The sequence below is a fragment of the Neopelma chrysocephalum genome, unplaced genomic scaffold (assembly GCF_003984885.1).
Source record: "Neopelma chrysocephalum unplaced genomic scaffold, ASM398488v2 Primary Assembly neopelma1_108, whole genome shotgun sequence".
NCBI lineage: Eukaryota > Metazoa > Chordata > Aves > Passeriformes > Pipridae > Neopelma > Neopelma chrysocephalum.
The window spans coordinates 1,139,196-1,160,373 of NW_020897773.1; the positions used below are offsets into that span (position 1 = coordinate 1,139,196).

Sequence of the window (21,178 nt, forward strand, 5' to 3'; positions counted from 1 at the left end):
TGCATGAAGTGGGAGAACATCAATTCCCCTGGTGTTTGCTTTTCCCTTCCAATCATGGCTATTTGAGACACAGCCAGTCTGAGAGCTCTGCCCTACCCAAGACTTGCTATTAGCATTTTTCTTTTTGCTGTCAGGCTGGTGAGTCACTAAGCATCCCTGGTGCTGAAGCTGCTGCTCATTTGGGAATTCTTCCTTCCCGGGAGACACAGCGAGGCTAGTGTGAACGGGCTTTTTCCCTTGGCTATGGGATGCCTAGGCTGTACTGCAGCCAGCAGAATGGGTAGAAGGCTGGAAAAACACTGGAATAGCGCATACTGGAAAGCAAGCAGATGGGGAATGACACTGCCAGTCCTTACCTCCTGGCTAGGACCTTGTGCTCACTGCTAATGCAGGAAAAGGAGGAGGTGACATATAGAGGGTGAAGATGAAGTAAGTGTTCAGGATATATTCAGGAAGTACTACCCCAAAACAGGGATCAAATACAACTTGGCCAGGGTGTCACTGAACTTGGCAGACTTGGATCTGCCCAGCTCTGGGCACGTGTAGGTCGAGACGGATGGTCAGCAGCGTGTTAAGGCTCAGCCCCCGGGGATGGCACTGCCACTGAAGCACATGAGTTCCTGTTGCCAGGTGGCTCAATTAGCATGGCAGACTGCACAAGGTGATGAATTATGAGGAAGTCCCTAACTCCTGCCCTGGCTCTGCTGTACTGCATGACCTGATCTGTGGTCCACCCCTCTGTCCTCATTTATTTCAGCACAGTCATCCCCTTCTCATCTTCTCTCCCAGCAGGATGGCCTGGGCTCCTTATGTGACACCAGAACAGTGTTTTGCAAATGGATAGTATCCATATTATTATCAAATTGTCAAAGCAGACAGGACTGTGGTGCTTTGGTACAAACACCTCCCTTACGGCCATCGCTGCAGCCTACTGCTGCCTCATGCTCCCCAGAAACAATAAAAAAAAGGAGAAGGACACAGAGCAAGAGACAAGGCAATGACTGGCTCTTTACACGCTGCCACAGATCCATGCCCCAGTATGTAAAAAAGACCAGAAGAGAAACAGCTGACTTCCAGGTAAGGATAATACAGAAGCAGTGAAGGGCAAGATACTCTGGGCCATGACATCCTGGAAACACATCCCACCAGGCCTGTAAATGAAACCAGTATATCCTAGGGAGTGTAACTACCACACCTGTGACACCAGGGGTGCCCACCACAAAGCAGTGCATGAGTCAGGGGAGTTCAGTAGGACAAATCAGCGCAGGCAGCTCCTTGGCTACACTTTTTACCAGAGCCTGAGAGCAACAGCTGTGTCAATGCTGGTGATCTCACTGCATGCCAGAGGGATGTGGACTTGAGCTATGACAGACTGCATCATCCTCAATCACTTGATAGGCCTAAACCTGCAGGTCTGCTACTGGGAAACTTCATTGGCTGCTCTGTGGGGGGATGGGAGCTCTTATGGTCATACAGTTCTGGAAAAGAGCCAGTGCAGAGCTGTTTCTTGGGATTATACAGCATTCCTTGGAGGAAAGCTTGCTACCCTGCTGCTGGCTGTCTGAGGCTGAGAGCTGCCAGCACTAACACCAGGTGCTGGTGCACATCCTGTCTGTCCAACGGGGAAGGGACTATGTTTCATGTTACTCTTTTAACACCAATGAGGCAGTGAATTTAATTCAGAGTTCAGTTCAGATAAATGCAAAGCTTCAGAACCTGGACGTGGCCCCTGAATCAATCCTTTAAACTCAGCTTCCATGCTCCTGCTCCTTGAAATGTGGATCCAATAACAGGAACAGCTACTGCTTTGAAATTCAGGAGTATAAGGTGGCCTTCAAGGATTGCTAAGATTTGATAGCATGGTATTCTGCTAAGCTGGCACCGTATAGATTAGCTAATGCTCCTGACGTCTAAAGGGAAAGGAGACGACTTGTGATGTTCCCACTGAGAGGAATTTCCTATTTTTAGAAATGTTGCTGGTTCTCATGGGATGGGCAGGCTGGGAAAGCCTGCCACATCTTTTGAATCTTTACTTTTCCCCTCAAATGTGTGACAGAAAGCTGCTTCACTGCCTACTCCCTTCCCTGATCTTGCTTCACAGGTACCCCAGTCTGAGGGTGTTAAAACCTACTAGCAATGTAGGTAAGAGGAGCTCTCCTGTTTCCAGCTGTTAAGAAATTTCAAAGTCTCTTGGGAAATCTCTGTAAGACTCTCTCAGGTCTTGCTTCATTCCTAAGTGAAATCTGAGCAGGCTGGGAAGGTATAGAAGAGCAGGTGCACTTTGTTGTGTCAGCAGTTCTTAGCACTGTCTTATTTTCTGCCTAAAAACGACGTTATTGCTCTAGTTGCCTCCAAAATCAACTTGCTACCAAGGGCAGCTGGCTTGTAAGCTTGGTGGCAAAGGTGCCAGCCTCACCACTTCTTTCTATTCCTCTTCCATAGGAGCTAGGAGATGAGTACTCCCTTTCAAACACCAGCTTCCTTGAGATAAGCTCAAGGCAATGCCTGGCAGCAGCCCTTCCTAAACACAAGCACCTCAACACTCTTTTGACTCTTTCTGCTCCCTGCAGACAGAAATTGCTGGAGTTGTCCCAGCTTCAACAGAGCTGTGTTGATCTAAACCACGTGAGGATCTTGCCCTGTAGCTATTGAAAGGTCATCCAACCTGGCCCACATGACCAGTTTCAGTCTGTCCTGGATGCAAATGGTGACAAAGCGAGACCCCCATCTACACTGTACTTTTAACTGTTGCAATTAGGTCAGTTGACAAGTTGTGACAGCCCCTTTGTCTCGCTGGAGATGTGGCAGAGAAAATTCCTGGGATGGCAGAATGACCAGGAGATGGCTGTGCTCCATCTGGAGTTCTTGCCTCCTGGCAAAAGGGTTGAATGACCACACACTGTAGTCACAGGGCCAATGTGCAATGTGCCAATTTTTTGCCCCTAGTGCACTTAATTGCACTAGGTACAGAAAAGTTGTCCAGGAAGAACCTGTTTCACATGTTAAGACAGGTCTGCAGCTCTACAAACAGGTATAGTGTGCAAAAGTTTACAGAACTGGGACTCCCCTTTAGCCTCCTCAGCTGTTCTCAGATGTTTGGAGAGGCATTATTGGCTTGTCCCAGTGCTGAGCCCTGGGGAACCCCACTTGTAACTGGCTGCCAACTGGATTTAACTCCATTCACCACCAACCCTTGGCCTGGCCATCCAAACAGTTTTTTACCCAGGGAAGAGCACACCCATCCAAGCCATGGGCAGCCAGTTTCTCTAGGAAAATGCTGTGGGAAACAGTGTCAAAGACTTTCCTAAAGTTTAGCTAAGCAATATCCTCAGCCTTTCCCTCATCCAGTAAGTGTGCCACCTTGTCACAGGAGATCAGGTTGGTCAAGCAGGATCTGCCTTTCATAAACCTGTGATGGTTGGGTCTGATCCCCTGCTTGTCCTGCTGTGCCGTGTGATTGCTCTCACAATGATCAGCTCCATGACTGTTGCCCAGCACCAAGGTCAGGCAGAGAGGCTGCAGAATGGGACACCAAGACCCACTGGAAAGCTGACAGAAATTTTTGCAAAAGGAGGAGCAAGAAGTGCCAGTGTACTTTGCAGAAGGATATTTTTAGTTCTGTAAATAGCTGAAAAGTAGGAAAATCTTGCAATATATGTCAGGGTTTGAATTAGTGAGGAGACGTGGGAAAGGGGCTTGAAATGGGTTTATTCTGACTCATCTTCAATTTCTTCTTTTTTTTTTTTTTTTAAATAACCAAAATATTTCCTTCTAAGCAAATCTGCTTCACTGTGATAGTTCTACAAGAGAACTGATTGCTTTCAGTGGCATTTTTAAACTGGAAAATGTTTACACCATGTAATATAAATTTTTGTTTATCTCTATAACACTTTCTGCTGAAGGGAGGAATGCTTCCACAGCATATTTTCCAACCTTCTGATGAAGGCTGGTGCACCTTGGAATTTATGATCCCCTAAAAGTGCAGAGACCTATGCTGAAAGAGGTTAATGTGAGTTTTCAACTAACTGTAGCTGTGCTTTCTTGATGCTTCCTTAGCTAAGGTCCCTGTGGTATAAGATCCCAGCAAAACAAACAAGACCTGCATAAGGTGGCTGCTCAATTAAAAGAGAAAAGGAAATTTCCAAGAACAATTTCAATGCAAAAGAGTGTTATAAAACTGGGAAAGTCATGAGTCATCTGAAATCTTAGGGGACAGAACATAGAAATATGGGAAAGGCCTCAGCAGTTTTGGGTAGAGCCTGTGCTGCTGAAACTTAATTGTGCATTGTTAACAGGGAGTGTGAATGAGAACTGATCTTCTCAAACCCGAACACTGAGATTAGTACTCTTGGCTTTCTTTCAATGCATAGCTACCAGCTTTATATAAGGAACCTTCCAGAAATGTGAGCTATGCCACTATTACCTTACAGAGTAAGAAACTGATCACGGATTTTAAAGATGTTGCTCATTTCAGAGGGTGAGTCTGAGACCGACCTCAGGAATTCACTAACAGACTGCACTATTCATCAGCAACTTTTACAAGGTTATGTAGTGACAGGACAAGGGGGAATGGCTTTGAACCAGAAGATAGCAGGTTTACATTAGATATTGGGAAGAAATTCTTTACTGTGAGGGTGGTGAGACACTGGAACAAGTTGCCCAGAGAAGTTGTAAACACCCCATCTCTGGAAGTGTTCAAGGCCAGGTTGGATGGGGCTTTGAGCATCTGGTCTCATGGAAGGTGCCCTGCCCATGGCATGGGGTTGGAACCAGAGGATCTTTAAGGTCCTTTTGAGCCCAAACCATTCCACGATTTAGTGTCCCCAGGATTTCCAGATTCCCCATTGCAATGGGGAACCTGGATGCCAATGGCTCTTAAACCCAATCCAGCCCAGCACCAGACTTAGGAAGCCTGGACAGTTCAAGAAACCTGTGAGGTCAGCTGGAAAGAAACCAGGCTGATTACAAAGGGAGCCTTGGCTATGAATCATCAGTGAGTCACCGAAAGCAAGTGTTTCTGCAAAGCAGAGAGGTATTAATTGACTCTCATGGAAATCTCTTCCACGGGGAAATACTGGACTGTGACACAGGTACTGCTGACCTTCTCAGTAACCTTCCCTGAACACATTTAAATTCTCTGCAGGAGATTAACAATGTCTCTTTGGACTCCATTTGCAAAGTCATGTTCCATCTCTTAGAGGCTCCTACTACTGCTTCTGTCTACAGCTTGTGTAGTTTGAAGAGTTCCTTTGGTGTTCACTACTAACATTTGGAAGAGAACTGAACTTGGGACTTACCTCTGCTAATTCTCTGCTTCTCTCCAGAAAGAATTCCTGGTGTATCAATGACGCTGATGCTCTCTAATACAGGATTAGGTAGCTGGGCACAAACGAACCTGTGTGGAAAATAAATGTGTTTAAAAAAAAAAAAGAAAAGGCAAAAGGTACTTATGATGTGCTGAACATCACAGGCAGCACAGGACAAGCCAGACTTTGATCTTGCAAGTCTTCAGTTAAGCTTGGAGCTACCGTTACTTAAAGAAATGAAAAAGAAGGTAGAACTAAGCATTTTTCTCTGATTACTTTGTTGCTTCTGGAACATGGGGCTCAGACGTGACCTATGGCAGGTTTTTTTACGAGGGCCCCCAAATTGTGAATTATGAAAATATTTGGGTTTTCGTTAATGTGCTGTTTTGATTTTAGCAAGAAGTGGTATTTGTTTTTCTTCACTTAAGCATTTCCCTGTAGAGTCTTGAACCCAAGTGAACTGAAATAACTTGGTTTTGAAAAGAAAAATCAGCAATCTTGTAGGACTTCTGTTCTCTTTCAAATCTGGTCTTAAACAGACAAAAAGTGTGCTATTCTTGTACCACTGAAATACTAAAGCATAGGCAGCTTGAAGAGGCTGCTTAGTCTACCTCAAGGTAGGATCAATCAGGTATTTGTCTGAAGTGTTCTTCAAATCTGTAACAACACAGACTGACCAACACTTGCTGGGAGTCTATTCCATTACCTAATAATCTTTACAGCAAACCCTCTTTTTTTTAATGTCTACTCTACAATTACCATGCTACAATGCCACTCAGTCACAAACTCAGCAGATGTGGAAAATGATTTATTTTTCCCCTCTTGTCACAATGTATACTATTGTCATCCTGCCTCCCCTCAGCCTTTCCTCTGTAGAAAACAGTTTGGTGGTTGTTTTTTCTCTATCTCCTATCTCTTCCAGTTCTCTCTAGCTGCCTTTGTAGCTCATCTCTAAATCCCTGAAGACCCTAGCAGCCTTCCTTTGGGTCCTCTCAAACTGTTCCACATATTTCTTCAGGCATTATGCCAGAAGCTGACATACTCCAGCTGTGACCTTGCCAGTGGTGAGCAGAGTAGATGGATTGCTCCTTATCTCTTACATATGACAGTCCTGTTTATGTATCTCAGTAAAATGTTTGCTTTTTTAACAGCAGTATGACAATGTTAACTTAACATTCAGTTTGTAATCTACTGCTCCCCCCTCTGCAGGTCCGTTTCTGTGTAATAGCTCTTTAGTTAGTTGCTCCCCATCCTGTATCTATGCAAATCACTGGCTAAGAAGAGGCACTTTGTGCTTAGTGGGTTGCAGCTCATCTATTTCAGTTGCCAGTAACAGCAAAGGACAGTAAAAGCCTATCCCCTTATGTGGCTCCCAGTAGCATTTCACGGACAGCCTTTTTGAGCTGGCATTCCAGGCAGCTATAAATGTGTGTGTGTATGCATATTAATAGGGTGGTGTGACATCCAAGGCATAAAAAACACTTTACTGTGGGAAGAAGCATAAACACATAAAGGATGGGGGCTGGGACAATGACCACTCTATCAGACATGGTAGACAGGGCCCTGCAGTGCTCTGATGAGTAGCTGGTTCTGCTGAAGCCCCTGCACTTCTGAACTCCTCTAGGCTGTGCTACAACCTCCCCCCAATTCTTCTACTTGTATGACTCCAAAGGATTCTGACAAGAGTGAATCCTCATGGGTTAGAAGAGTGTCTCCTCTCCTAAACTGTCACCTATTTCAGACCACATATTACAGCCTCTCTCTCTCACATCTACAGCTTGGCAGGTGGCAACAGAGTGCATTTCGGAATGTGTAACACCTCATATCGAAGAGAGGTACTGGCTTGATTATCCTGTTGAGTGCCAGGCACAGCAGCAGAGAACAAAAGGCTCAGGAGGTCATGTTATTCCCCTGTCCTGCCAACCCTGGTCTGCTCTCCATTGCTACAGCCCTGACTATTCCTCATGCTGTAATATTAAATGGCTTGGGCAAGGGGATTTTCCACCAGTTTCTCTAGGAAAAGTACTCCACAGGAGATTTCAGATATAAGGTCAGAGGCCAGCATGAGTGAGTGCATTCTGGCTCTGTTGGCAAGGTTGTTAAGGCTGCTGCCTTCCTGCTGTCCCAGCAGAACTGCAGGACCTCAGGGAGCATGACCTAATTCTGTCTGGGGCCATATGAAGGGTAGAACGTGGTGCCAAACCAGACTTTCACTACCTCCACAGGCAGAGCACAGGGCTGAAGGGGGAACCTGTTATCCATGATGTCTCCTGCTGTTGACAACACAAAAGCAGGAGTGACACCACCTTAGCTTCCCCAGACAGACTCTGGGGATGGGACACTCTCCAATCCCGACAATATGATACAAAAGTAATGGCTGAGATTCCTCATTTTGCTCCAGGCCCTTGGTGCCAAACAAGGCACCTGATAACAAGGTGCAACCTGTAATCTCTCTGCTGGGATCTCTCCAGAGCTGATGTTTGGCCAGCAGAGTTGGAGTAAGGAAAACAAGCCCTCCTCTCAATACCCAGGAACCACCTGGGGCAAGGAGAGGCAGACAAGAGACAGGATTCTGCAGACCTGCTATCCTCCTTTCAGCCCCGGGCAGCTTGTCAGCCGTACCTTGGCCCTATCTCCCAAGTATGGGCAGGCACTCCATGTCCTGGGAATGAAGGGAGGGAAGAGACAGGCTCTGAGCAGCACCATTTGCTTGCTGTCTCCCAGCCAAATCCTGACTCTATCACTTTTCCCTTGTTTCCTGGAAAGCAGCAGATCCCAGTCTCTGGTGGAGGTGGGCAGGGCTTCCAACTAAGGGTAGATGCTCACTCCTGGAGCAGCAGGCTCTGCATCCCACAGGACACAGTGGGCTGCCACCTCTCAGCCAACACCAGCTGGGCCTGTGTGAATGCTACTGCCTTGTGCTGCTCTGCTCCCTGCCACTGGTGCAGTCAAGCATTACCTTTAACCTCCCACGGGTAAAGCAGATGGACTTGCCCACAGCCACTCTTATCTCAGCTTGGAGGGGTGGCTCCTGGAGATAAGTTCCCTTCTCCAAATTCCCTGCTCATAGCCTCCTAGCTGAGGGCAGGACCTTGGCATACACATAGCAGCAGCAAGATACGTGCAAGGCAGAGATAGCTCTGCTTGTTTCCAGCCAAGAAGCCAGCCCCAGTACGTGTGGGCGGCTTGATCCGATCCAGTGGGTGCACCAGGACTTGCATCTGCTAAATTTCTGACCCTCCGAGTCAATTCTTGCATGTGTTTAATTTCCTCGTTAGCTGGGCATTACCATCTGCATTTTCAGCACTGCGATGCTCACACTGTCCATTTCTGTCTGTTTAGAAATCGTTACTCCCTTGCTTTTAATGTCAGCAACAAAAAGGTGTCGTTAGCTGCTACTGTCGTTAGCTGGATACTCCCTGCATTGCTAAAAGGACTGCACTTAGTCTGGTGCTGAATCACTGCTGTGTCCCTCTGCCCTGCTGTCCTCACAGGCACATGCTTGACTCCTTCCTCAAGAGAAGGAAGAGCAGCAGAAGAGTAACAAGAACACAGCATGATACAGTGAACTAGGTTAATGGATGCAGAGATCCCTTGCTGTATTAGGAGCAAATTGCATTCAGGACACATCAATCAGTCCAGTTCAGAAGCGTTTGCTTTTTTGCCCCCCATGCCTGGCCTGATGTTGCTTCTCTGTACTGCTGTTCTTGGCTCTCAGCAGAGCTGCTCTCAATTATGCCCTCTTCATTTACTATCTCTGCACTCCATGCAGGAGGCCTGTTATTTTCTTAGGGCAAATCACCCTTCTCCCCTGGTGTAGGGAGTGGCTAGTCACCTGTCCTAACTGTCGGTCAGACACAGATGTTCTGGGCCCAATAAAACATTCAAAACTTCTCAAAGTCTCTCTGGTGCAGGACCATGTTGGTGTATTTGATTGATGGCCCTGTGCAGTGATCAGATGCTGCTTCCAGAGTCCCCCTGAGGCACTGGGAGGTTCTCTGCACAGCAGCGACTCCAGCTCAGTCCCTCTTCTCTCATCAAGCTTCTTCTCATCTTCTCTGCAGGTCCCTTCCCTATCTGGCTGCAGCCTACGGCAGCACTCCTGTGGACAGTGCTGGTAGGAGATGCTGCGCCCCCTGGACAGACACTCTCTTAAGCTTGGAAGTTAAAAAAGGAGCCAGAGCCCAGCCCAGCTTTCCTGGCTGTTTGGCTGAGCAGCTGCCATGTTTCCATGTTTCCAATGTCTCCCACACTGTGTTAGCAGGGAAGGCGTTGATGATGGGTGTAGTCAGTTTGTTCCCATCTGCCTGCTGTAGCACAGTTTGTGCTCATCTAGGATATGGGTGTGTGCTGCTGGCTTCCTGCAGGGCCTATATCCCAGGTTGGGCTGGGTCTAGGGGATAGAAAGGTTACATTCCTTATGTCACAGAGCCACTGTCCAAAGCCCCTGCTACTTTTTTTTACGGGAAAGACACTAGAGCTGTCATTAGTTTGCACCTGAGGTTATATGTATAAGGCACAGAAATGAAGAGAGCCTGGTTTTGTTTCAAGAAGGACATTCAAGCAACGTTTAACAATGCAAGAAAGCAAAGATGTAGTTACTGTGTGCCAGTTCTACTCCTGTATGGACTTCAGGGACTATGGTTGGACTATTTGGTTTCAGGGACCAAACTGATTGCCGAATGGAAGAAGTTAGCAATACTGAAGCAAGGGAGAGCAAGTGTAATGAAGTTAGACTCCTATAGGATAAGCTTAACAGGCTGTGATGTCATTTTTGTTTTGTTTGTTCAAGTGAAATAAAGTTTTACCTCACTTGAATTTGTTAATCAGCCCTTCAGTAAGTGACTTCTGTGAACCTGGTAGGACTGGAATGGCTTTGCATCAGCCATGTGGATGGGAGGAAAAGAAGTGCAATGCCTTATCCCTTTAAATTACTAGCTATGCTGTTCAATAAGTTCTAGCTTTACTCTCCAGAACAAGTAAGTTCTTGAGTACTGACCTGTTCAAAAAGGCATTGCCAAAGGCGTTGAGTTTCCTGAACGGTTTTTTGGGATCCACCACCAAAGCGTTTCCAGGAACGATTCCTTCCACATCTCCTTGCATAACTGCTATAAAGGAGTCAGTTGTAGGCTCTGGTCCAATCCTCATCCCTGGGAAATCCTGCTCCAGCAGGTACCTGTAGGCAAAAAAATAGGGTGTGGGCATGAGACATGAGCTGCCTGAGTCCTAAATGAGTTGTACTGAAGATTGCAGGGTAATTATGAAGCTCAAGAGCATGGATCCTGCTGAGACTATTTTTAGCACTGTCAGTGAATTGTTTGATAAATGTCGTGGTAGCTTTTCTACTTAGGATCTCCACATTTAAAGCTTATTTAACGTGGATTAAGAAATTGAGATGATTATAGCTGCTGGGAAGAGACTCATCACATTGCATCATTTTGTGTACTTCAATCCTCAAGACATTTGGAACAGCCCTAGCACAGCAAAGTAAAAACAGCAGTTCACTGCAATCACAGACTTAATCCTGAAACCTCACCGGCCTTTGGTGCCAATATCAATTACTTCACTGCTGCTCATTTCAGCACACTCATCCAACTAATGTGCTTAGCCCCAAGTCCACTCAAATGCCAGCTTCCCTTGTACTTGACTGTTAAAGTCTCAAGCCTCCCTCCTTGTGCACTTCTGCAATGCAGCTACAGGTCTGCACTTACAAACTGCTCAAGCAGATTGAGCATTATGCACGTGGGTGGCGGAGTGTATTCTGATATTTGTCATCAAGCTAAATAGCACAGTAAGCACAACATCCCTTATTATTTCCTAAGCCTCTGGCAGCCTACCTGAAGGTACAGTTTGCCAAATATCAGGGAAAGATAGTTACCCATGGGGCTGGAGGACTTTGAATAAGACTCTGGCAGCACATCCTGACTTACCCAGCCAAATTCAGGGTGGGTCAACGGTATGTACATGGGATAGTTCCCTCTGGCTCATGAAGGAGCCAAATGCCATTGCTGAGGTCAGGTCTGTACACAGAAAACATCCCACCTGCTGATCCTGAACATTGAGTCCATGTGGCTTGCAAAAGATAGCTAGAACTGGTCTAGCCCTTGGTACAGGATGGTGTCAGAGCACCTGAGCTGGTGATAAGCTCTGGATAGTTACATGAAGAATAAAATGACTACCAGATTACAGAAGTTAGTACAATACTGTGTTGCTTGTTGCCAGAAGGTAGACAGCACTTCCTCTTCCATTGCTTTGACCTAAGCTTTAGTAGGTAGAAAGATAAATACAGAATTGCTGTGATGTTAGACGTAGATTATGGGGATGTGGAAAAGGAAGTGGGAGAAGGGCTGAAAATTCTTCATGATTGAGGCCGGTGTGTTTAACAACCAGCACTGGTTCACTCAGGTGAGTCTTATCAGAGAGGGAAGTCCCTGTGTGAGTGACTATAGGACCATTGCTATGAAGGCTTGTGATAACTTTTTGGGATTCCTGCTTTTACCATCATTTTAACATAGGTAATCACAATCCAGTGTGTAAGGAACAACAAAAAAATTGCGCTAGTTCAGACAGGCTATTTATTGACACCATGTCAGCAAATATTTCAGTTTCCCAATGGGCAAGGCCAAATCACTGGATCTAGAGGTAAAACAAGCAAATGTACACCCAGGACATACTGCAAGTCACATCCTTATCTGGCTTGGTACATGTCAATGAAGAGAATTGCTGCAGCTAGAGTAACTCCAGCAATGATATCCATAATTCCCTTAGGAGTCAATGACCTCCTTTATTGGTGTGTTATCATGTATTTTCTTGTACCTTTTATCCAAAGTGATTTCCAAGTCCCATGCTCATTAGAATGCCACCAGAAGTGATTCCTCTTAATTGCAGCAACTCTGAGATGCAACAGCAGCTGTTTAGCAGTTCCCAACAAAATTGAAATAATCCAGGAAGGATTCCAGGAAGGGAACAGCCCTCTGACCTCCTATAGTAGGGTGGGTACATCCTATCTATTTAAACCCTATGCAGGGGTTTCTCAAACTTCCCTATAAAAGTGAGTCATTACCTAAGAAAAGCAGACTGCAGGTAGTGCTGGTATGTGTCATCTCCCTGGCTGGTGATCACAGTACAACCTTCCTGGCAGCTACAGTAACTTCTCTCTAGCTTGAACCACCCCACAACTCCTCTCCCACCAAGGGCTGCGTAGACTATAATATGTTGTTCTTGGCTCCATTCCCTGGAAAGCTCTTTTACACTGGAACAAACATTTCCTAGGTTAGAAGCCACATGGCCAGACTCTGGAAACTAAACTTGTGCCTCCTGGATGGCAATTCAAACACTTGAGCCCAGTGGACATGGCTGCCATGCCAGTCGCTGCCAGTGGCTTTCCTCTGCTCCCGCTTTGTACGTCACTTCTTTTATGAGCCAAATACAGTAATAACGATATACAGATGGGAATTTACTAAATCCATAGATATAATCTTTGTGTTCTCCCCTTGCAAACATTATAAAGAAAAGTAACAGGTAGTGACAACAACTGCCAAATGCAACGAGTGAAGTGCTTTTGAGAAACGCCCCTTACTCCCAATGTCAGGTTGCAGCCTTGCCGTAACAACCACCTGCTTGTTTTTTACAGGTTTGAGATGCACATGTAATATGACAAGTTTTGAGCAGTAGTAGAAAATAGCCGGGGGTGGGGGGTTTGTTTGTTATTTATAGACAAAGCTTCCGAGAAAGTCTAACCAAAAGTGCTGCATATAACAGCAACACTCCTTCAAACAGGCTGCTTGAAAGAATTTCATCACAGCTCCACTCTGCTAATGTTTCAAAGCATTTCTGCATTTATTTCCTGTATAAGACTTAAAACAATACGAAGCAAAAAATCCCAACAAAAGCACTCTCATACAGAAGTAGCTACAAGCCAGGGTTAGTTGACTTAATGTGCAACAAGTGGTATGAAATCAGAGAGATGAAGATTTGCACTGCCCAGTATCACAGTATCTATTTTAAGTGAGGCCTCTCTGGGAGACTCGGGTACATTGTGCAGCAGGGTGTTGGCAGCACAAGAATCTCATTGTACATAGGACAAATACAAGGGGATTTATTGACACTGCCTGATGGGGGGGGAAGGCATTTCTGCTCAGCAGCGACACAGGCTGCCTCTGCTACCAGAGGCAAGCTAGAGAACACATGCAATTGTCACATTTGTGGGGATTTCTGGCACAGAAGAGCAAACAATGCTGTGGAAAACACCAACCAACAGCAAGCAATTTCCCCTGCCAGTGCTGCATGTCTTACGCTAAGCTGCTGAACACCTTCAAAGGCCTGGGGGAATAACCTCCAGCCAGGTTAGGGAAGCCTGCAGCCCCAGGCAAGGTGTGAATGGTTTATTTTATGACCAATCTGCTTTTAGAGAAGTGTCTGGACATGCTATGTGCTGGAAGCATCGTGCTGTTTGCCCATTTCACGCCTGTTCCTGATGAGGGACAAGGGCACGAAAGTTGCATTAGAGTCAGCCTGGTTTGGGACACCCTTTCCCAGGAAGGTTTGGAGCAGCATAGGAGACAGGCAAGGAGGTGCCGGGCTCCCTGGACAGGAATGCCGCAGGATGTGGGGGAAGGGGCTGCTTGCCCGTGATGAGTCATGCAGGAGCCCTGCAGGATGCTGCTGTGTGTGGCAGCAGAGGTGATGCCGAGCGGGAAAGGGAAGAAGGGCAGAGCAGGAGGAAATGGTGACAACTGCCTGCTGCAAGCAGAGATGAAAGGCTCAGGGCCACACAGGCAGGTCACACCAGAGCTCTGCGTGCAGCCTGTGACAAACAGCGTGGAGAGGCCGGGACGTGTAAATGATTAGCTCCAGGAGGAAGGGGTGGCAACACCAGAAAAGCAAGCCATGTTGACAGTTAGTATGGCTCTGGCAGGCTTGTTTATTTTATTAGCAGGATGGCTGGAGTAGAGCCAGAATTATTTTTAGAAAAGACCACAGAATCTAAGTTAATTAGAGGAGTAATGTTCTGTCCTGCACTCCCACCTCTTACAGGAAACATAAAAACCAATAACGTTATAAAGGCAGGCTCCAGTGACATCCTGCTGTAGCTGTCACATATTCCCAGGTAGAGGTGTTGCCTTGCCCTAACCAGGACAGCCTTTCAGACCACAGCTCTGTGGAAAAGCCTCAGCTAAGTGTATCCCGAGGAGAGAAATGGGAGTGAGTACAAAAAGAGATGATATAGCAAGAAGAAGGAATGGAAAAGCTGCAGTTAGCAACGCTACATCTTTCACATTGCAGAATAAGACTCAGTTCTGTGTCGGTGTAAGCAGAAGAGAGAACTGCCTGGTTCCACTGAAAACAAGCCAGTGCTCTGGTCTCGCTTCACTGGCTTTGACCCACACAACACACCTCCCTGTTCCCTGGCTCAGCCTCTAGGAATGTTTCTCACTGCTAACCTTGACTGCCTTCTTTCTGCCGTCAGCTCCTGACAAGGGAACAGCCTTGCTGCAAGATGCTGCAGCTTAGGTGCTTCAGAGCCTTGAATTCCCTCCTTGTTTCAACTCAGATTCCCCAAAACAAGTGAAGATGTACGGAAGATAGACCTCCCTTAGCTAGGTGACTAAGGTTCTTTATCTCTGTTTTTTAAATGGTGTCCTGGGATCCAGGTGAACTGGGACTGAGTTCATTCGACAGGAGTGTTTAGTGGCACTAAGTCATCTCCCTAAATTGCATGGCAGTACAAGCAGGATGCAATTTAAGAGTGGAATTACACATAAGGATAACACTAATTACCCCCATCCTGATGAGATTATGGAAGGAATGTCTAGAGGCTGTTTCTTGCTTCACTCTACTGCTAAGACATAATGGTTGTCCCCTCTCCCACTTCCTCCCTCAGTCCCCTTTAACTCCTCCCTGCTCTCAGCTTTAGCTCCCACTTGCCTTCCCACAATAACCCTGGTGCTAATCTGGTGCTTATCCCAGCTCTTTAATGACCAGTGCCTGCAAGCTCATGCTGGAAGCCTATCACGAGTAACACGTGGTTTTCTGGTACCTCCTGCCTTTGATTTGCAACATATTGGAGTGACAGACCCTCACACTCCTCCTACTATTAGAAGGCCCCGGGCTTCTCCAAGAGTTCTCAACTTTCACCTTCTTACGCACTATTTTAAACAAGAAGACTCTGCCTTCCTGGAAAGCCTTCTCAGGTCCATTTGGCAGAAGTTCCCAGTCACTTCTGCTTGACTCTGGGTAGGCTCATCCCAGCTCTGTGTCCAGAGAAGGCTGGGAGAAGAGGATACATGTATGAATGAAATGCAGTGGTCAGAGAGGCTCAGATCCACTTGCTGACAGCAGAGCAAAAACCCTATCTTCTCCTTTTGCCTAGAACATGCTTTAGGCACCTGAACTTGCAAAAGCAGCCGAGACTTACAGAAAAAGGACTTGACTGAACAGAGAGAAGCAAATCCAGGAAATCTCTGCTAACAGCAGCATGCAGGTGAGACTGCAGGGTAACAGTGATGCTGGCAATTCAGAGAGAGGAATTAGGAAGAGATGCTTTAGTTAGGCAGCCATATCAAGTACTCAGCAACCTCCTCATGTTCAGGCTCTGAGCATCAGTAACCCAAAGGACAGAAAAAGCTTTTCAAACAGGTTTGGTACCAAGTCACAGAACAGAGATTTAGGGTGGAACCAGACAGCTGTGCTATCCAACTAGCCTAATTTTCAGAAGAGTAACTAACTCTCTTTCCAAACATGTGCCAAATGCTTCTTTGGGTCATCCGTACCCCTTCACCATCTATCTGACCCACTCAAATGAGAAAGGCCTTTTTACTCTTACACTTTGTTTGCCAGGTACACTCCAATGTAGCAGAAATGCATTTTGTCCTTGGCTCCTGGCCAGGACATTTAGTGGCAAGAATATTACAGTACGTAAAAAAAACCCAAACAACTCTGCATTTCTCAAGGTCAGTCCTTAAGAGGTACAGTCAATTTGATTCACCTCTCTCTACAGCTCCCTCCTCCACCAAGAAATACTGGTAGAACAAAGGGCTGGCTGCCTGTGGCTTGTGTCCAGATTTACACTGGGGTAATTCCACAGATTTCAACACAGCCACACCAGAAAAAGGCTGGAATTTAACGCTTAGCTTATGAATCACATAGGAAACACAGACAGCGCAGCTTCAGCTATGATCCCAAGAGAAAGGCTTGCTGCAAGTTGAACAAGCAGCATGGCTGAAAAGAGATCCCTGCAACAAAGTCCAGCTGGAAAAATTTAACCCTCTTGGTGGCAGTTTTCTATCAGTGAAATGAAAGAGCTGCTGTCAGCTGCTGTTTCTTTACAGTTAGAAAGGAACTTGCTGCTCCCAGCACCTCAGCAGAGCAGGACACAGTTAAAGCAGGACTTTATTTCTGGAGCCTGGACGATGGGCAGGTCTCCCCTGTGCACAGGCACACATGCTTCTCTAACTGGGCTCTGAGCACTGCCTTTGGGCACAGGGCAGAGACAGACAGACCCAGGCGCGAGACAGAGGCCACTGCAAACCGAAACACCCACTTTAGGATTCCCTAGCTTGCCCCACCACCCAAAAGCTACGTCAGGTTGAAAAGAATGGCTATTAGCAGGGCCAACCCGGCCCGAGCGGCCACGGGAATACCCCGCGCGAGCCTTGCCCAAGCCTCTGCACTTTGAACGGCCAAGAGGGCCCCAAGTGACTCACATGTCCACACTCATGCCCTGCCTGCACTCCTCAGCCCTGCCCCGGGCTACTTTTTGCCACGTCGGTGTTTTATGGGACATCTTAGAGCACTGGTGCTTGCAAAGGAACGCTCCGCGTTTGAGTGAAGGGGACTTTTCAATGAAAACCTGTCGATGAGCACCAGGGACACGAAGGGGGTGACAGAAGGGGGATCAAGGCATAGCACAGGTATCAGAGACACGTCCTGCCCCACCACAGCCCGCGGACCTCGAGGGTGCGGGCACGCCCGTGCGGGAAGGCAGCGGGCAGCTGGATTTTACCTGATGAAGGTGGTCTTCCCGGTGGAGTACTGCCCCACGAGGAGCACCATGGGCTTGTTGTCGAAGTCGGCATCTTCCAGGGCGGGCGAATGGAACTCGTGGAACTTGTAGTGCTCTTCCAGCGGCAGCAGCTTTGTCTTGTAGAGCTTCTTCAGGCCGTCGCTGACCGTCTGGAACACCTCGGGGTCCTTCCTCCGGCGGTCGTCGGTCCCCAGCCAGCTGAACATCTTGGGGCCGCCTGACGCCAGCTCCGCAGCGACCACCGGGGCTGGGCGGGGGGCGGCGGGCAGGGCTGGGCTGGCTGCGGGCGCGGGCTACCCGCGCATCCCCCTCAGGCCGGGCGGGCCTCGCTCCCCTCCAGCGCCCACACGCGAGGGCCGCCCGCCCTCACGCCACCTGCGCCGGCGGTTTCAGCCAGAAAACAGTCCCCGCGGGAGGCTGAAGGAGCGGCTTCTCCGCGCAGCCCCGGCCGAGCGGCACCGGCGGGCGCCGCCTCCCTTCACGCCGCCGGCTCCCGGCGTGGGCATAGCGCGGAGGGGCGGCCCGCCAGGAAAGGGGCCGGCGCCGGAAGTCGGCGGCTCCTGGCAGGCGCCGCCCGTTCTCCCCGGCGGGTGAAGCCGCGCCGGGCGGCGCCATGTTGGACTGCGGGGAAGGGCCGGCTCCCACAGCGCCCCCTGGGGGCCGCCTCGGGGCTATGCGGCCCGGCCGCCATTTTATTCCCTTTCTCAAACTCACTTTAAAATAAACCTTAAAAATCCACTAAAATTAACCAGATCTGCGAGTGCAGATCTGAGACAGAGTCGGCTGTTTCTGAGAGCTGCCACCCCCAGCCTTTCACAGAATCACAGAAGGGGTCAGGTTGAAAGGGACCACAGCGGATCACCTGGTGCCCCCTCCCTGCTGAAGCAGGGCCATCCCAGAGCACACGGGACAGGATTGTGTCCAGACGGTTCTGGAATATCCCCAGTGAGGGAAACTCCACAACCTCTCTGGGCAATCTGTCCCAGTGTGCGGTCACCCAAAGTTCTTCCTCATATTCGGGTGGAATTTCCTGTGCATTAGTTTCTGCCCATTGTCTCTTGTCCTGTTGCTTGGCACTGCTGAGAAGAGCCTGGCTCCATCCTCTTGGCACTCCCCCCGTAGATATTTATACACATTGATAAGGTCCCCTTTGAGTCATCTCTTCAACTCTTCCTTCCCCAACCCCATGATTTGGCTGCACTGCTGCTGCCCCTCGCTTCCCGGGTGCTTGCGACTCTGGCCGTGCCTGGAGGAGTTCACCATTTAAGCACATGAGACGGGCAGATTATCTGCTGTCCCCTCTCCTTTATTCCTCCAGCAATGAGAGCTGACAGGACAGCCACCAGCAGCAGCCTGTGGCTCCGCATGTCCCCAGGGCCAGCTGTCAGCCACAACGCCCTGCTGCCAGGCTCTCCTCATCACCACTGCGCAGAGCAGGGTTTTTTCTTAGAATATTTCCTAATGGCTTTTTCACTTGAGTCCATCCCATGGGTCTGAGAAATGTGGCAAGAGGCAGTTTTGGAAGCTGTCCCTTCATGTGGCAGACTCCTGCCCTTTCCCAGCCATTTATGGCTGGGAGGAGCCCAGAGCTTGTGCAAGCAGAGGCAGTGGTGCATTTTTTTCGTGGCATTTTTTCAAGCTTTTTTTTTTTATGGGTAGGGGGACACATGGAGGTGCATGCAGCCCTGGGCCTGGAAAACAATCCAGGTCCATTTCTGTGCCTCTGGTTGCAGGAGCAGACACTTCCCTGGCTGTTCCCAGCCGCTCCTCCTGGCTGATCCCAGGCAGTTTTATACTCTGTGGCATGGCCTGACCCATGAGGTGCAAGGGATGACTCCAGGGACCAGTTTTCTTTTTCTGGAAGAACATAGCAAACTGACTGTATTTTCTGAAGGTCAGGGCTTTTCTGCTTTCCTGCCAATGCCTAGAGCTAATCTGAAAGTGGAACTGATGTTTTAAAACCTCCTTAAGACTAATTTCCCTCATTTATTTAGTTTTATAAATAGAGACTTTTGCCCTTAAGAATTTGATGACTCCTTTCCAGTGAAAACTCCTGAAAATGAAAGGCCCCATAGAATTCAACGTGTTTTGGCAAGAATTGCTCATTTTGTAGGAAAAAAAAAATCGCTTTCATCTTCTAGATAATTCTGCCATTTAAGGACTGTGCTCCTCCAGTGCCACTCTGGCATTTCTACAGCTATATATGGAGTCTCTTTGGTGCTTGCTTGTGTTATCCTCGGAGCCAAGTAAAGGTCAGGCCAGGAAGCCTTTGATTGTAAATCTCCCCAGGCCACCTTGATGCCCTTCCTGAATGCAATGAATGGGGGAGCAAGGCAAGGTTTCTGTTGTACAGGCTGTGGGAGCCGACTGCTACAGGTATGGTATGAGCACGCTTGTTCCCCATTTACAAGATGAGGATATTAATCATTAAATTGCACTAAGCATAAACATGTGTACTCAATGGCCAAAAAACTGTTTCCTTACCTTGTCTGAATAGAGTCCCATTCCTTTGGATTCGTTATCATCGGGGCAGATCACAACAAAACTTGACAGTCTTTATAGATTTTCTTTAGGTGTCTCACAAATATTGCACAATTTTATTTATTTTTCATTCTGTTTTCGTAGCCATTTGAGACTGACTTCCTCAAGAATGCTCTTTACCTTGAAGTATAGAGCTTGCCAAAAACAAAGGGAAGTAAAATTAGGAAAGGAAGTTTAGATTATAATTAGGGTTTTCTTTCTGCCAGAATCAAACTGAAAGTTTTAATCCATTTTCAGTTTTTATTCCTTTTAATTTCTTAAACAGGGGTGTTTTAATGGATGGTTTTCTGTTTGACAGGTTGGTCTTACAGTGCAATCTTTAGTAAGTTTTCTTTTTAAACAATTTACATTTTTTAAATTTTGCAAGTAGAAAAAGAACAAAACCAATTAAATATTTTTTTCCAAATGATGATTTTTCATTTGAAGTCACTGCTGGAAGAACAGTTGTTTTTCTTGCATGTTTTTTAGCCATTCAAATGTAAAGACTCTCTCTCGACTCCCCTGCACAGAAGTCACTCTAATACAGTGCTCAGGGCATACCTGTATCTGATACCAATGGGGGTCTGCAACTGTCATCTACTATTGAATTTGTATTTTATCTTTAAACCTGTGATGGATTAAACTTTTAGTTCTGTAGTTTCTGAGTCATGTCCCTGCTGTTGGTAACAGGGCTGGCAGTCACTTAGCTGGATGCTTGCCTTGACCAGGAGAGAGTGGCTTGCTGGAAAAGATTCACTTCCACTTTGCTGAAAGTCAGTGAGGCTGGCCTAAGTCACGTAGTATTTGCACTCAGAATGAAACTTTGTTTTTTGGGGTGAAACACAATGTTGTATAACTGAAACTCATTTCACGTGAAATGGTGACGTGTGTGTTTGCTTATCTGCTGCCTTAGGTTGGACAGGTTTACTTCCTACAAAAAAAAACATCTGAAGATGGAGACATTAGCAAGTCACTGAATTTGAAAAGAGGCGGTGACTCAGTCCATAACACTTCAACAGTTTCAAGAAGCTTGTGGGAGCAGTGTAGTTCAGTAATATTAACTTCCTGCCAGTGCAGTTACTGCCACTGTTTGTTCATTACCGAGTATGAAACCTGAGTAGATAGTGTCAAAAGTTCAGGTGGCGATGGGTTCAACAGGGAATAACCAGGGGTGTGGGAAAGGAAAGAGGGGAGAGGAAGGTGCAGCGGGCCCCCAGAATTAAACCAAATAGACTAATTTGATAAGTAAGGGAAGGAGAGTTTCCTCTGGTTCAGCTAGATCAAAATTCTCAACTGCCTGCCATATGGCCTATATAGAGACATATGG

The 21,178-nt window shown here is 47.3% G+C and overlaps 2 protein-coding genes across 2 annotated transcripts in view; one reads left to right on the plus strand and one right to left on the minus strand.

Moving 5' to 3' along the window:
- Positions 1-17,878, minus strand: part of EHD3 (EH domain containing 3) — a 30,459-nt gene extending 12,581 nt beyond the window's left edge. The window contains exons 1-3 of the mRNA XM_027696555.1: positions 17,311-17,878; positions 10,306-10,482; positions 5,298-5,395 (exon numbers count right to left, since the gene is read on the minus strand). Of these exons, the coding sequence (XP_027552356.1) occupies positions 5,298-5,395; positions 10,306-10,482; positions 17,311-17,537 (502 nt within the window). The 5' untranslated portion in view covers positions 17,538-17,878. The remainder of the gene's footprint in view (positions 1-5,297; positions 5,396-10,305; positions 10,483-17,310) is intronic.
- Positions 17,879-18,418: 540 nt separating this feature from the next.
- Positions 18,419-21,178, plus strand: part of CAPN14 (calpain 14) — a 32,386-nt gene continuing 29,626 nt past the window's right edge. The window contains exon 1 of the mRNA XM_027696655.1: positions 18,419-19,707. Within this exon, the coding sequence (XP_027552456.1) occupies positions 19,652-19,707 (56 nt within the window). The 5' untranslated portion in view covers positions 18,419-19,651. The remainder of the gene's footprint in view (positions 19,708-21,178) is intronic.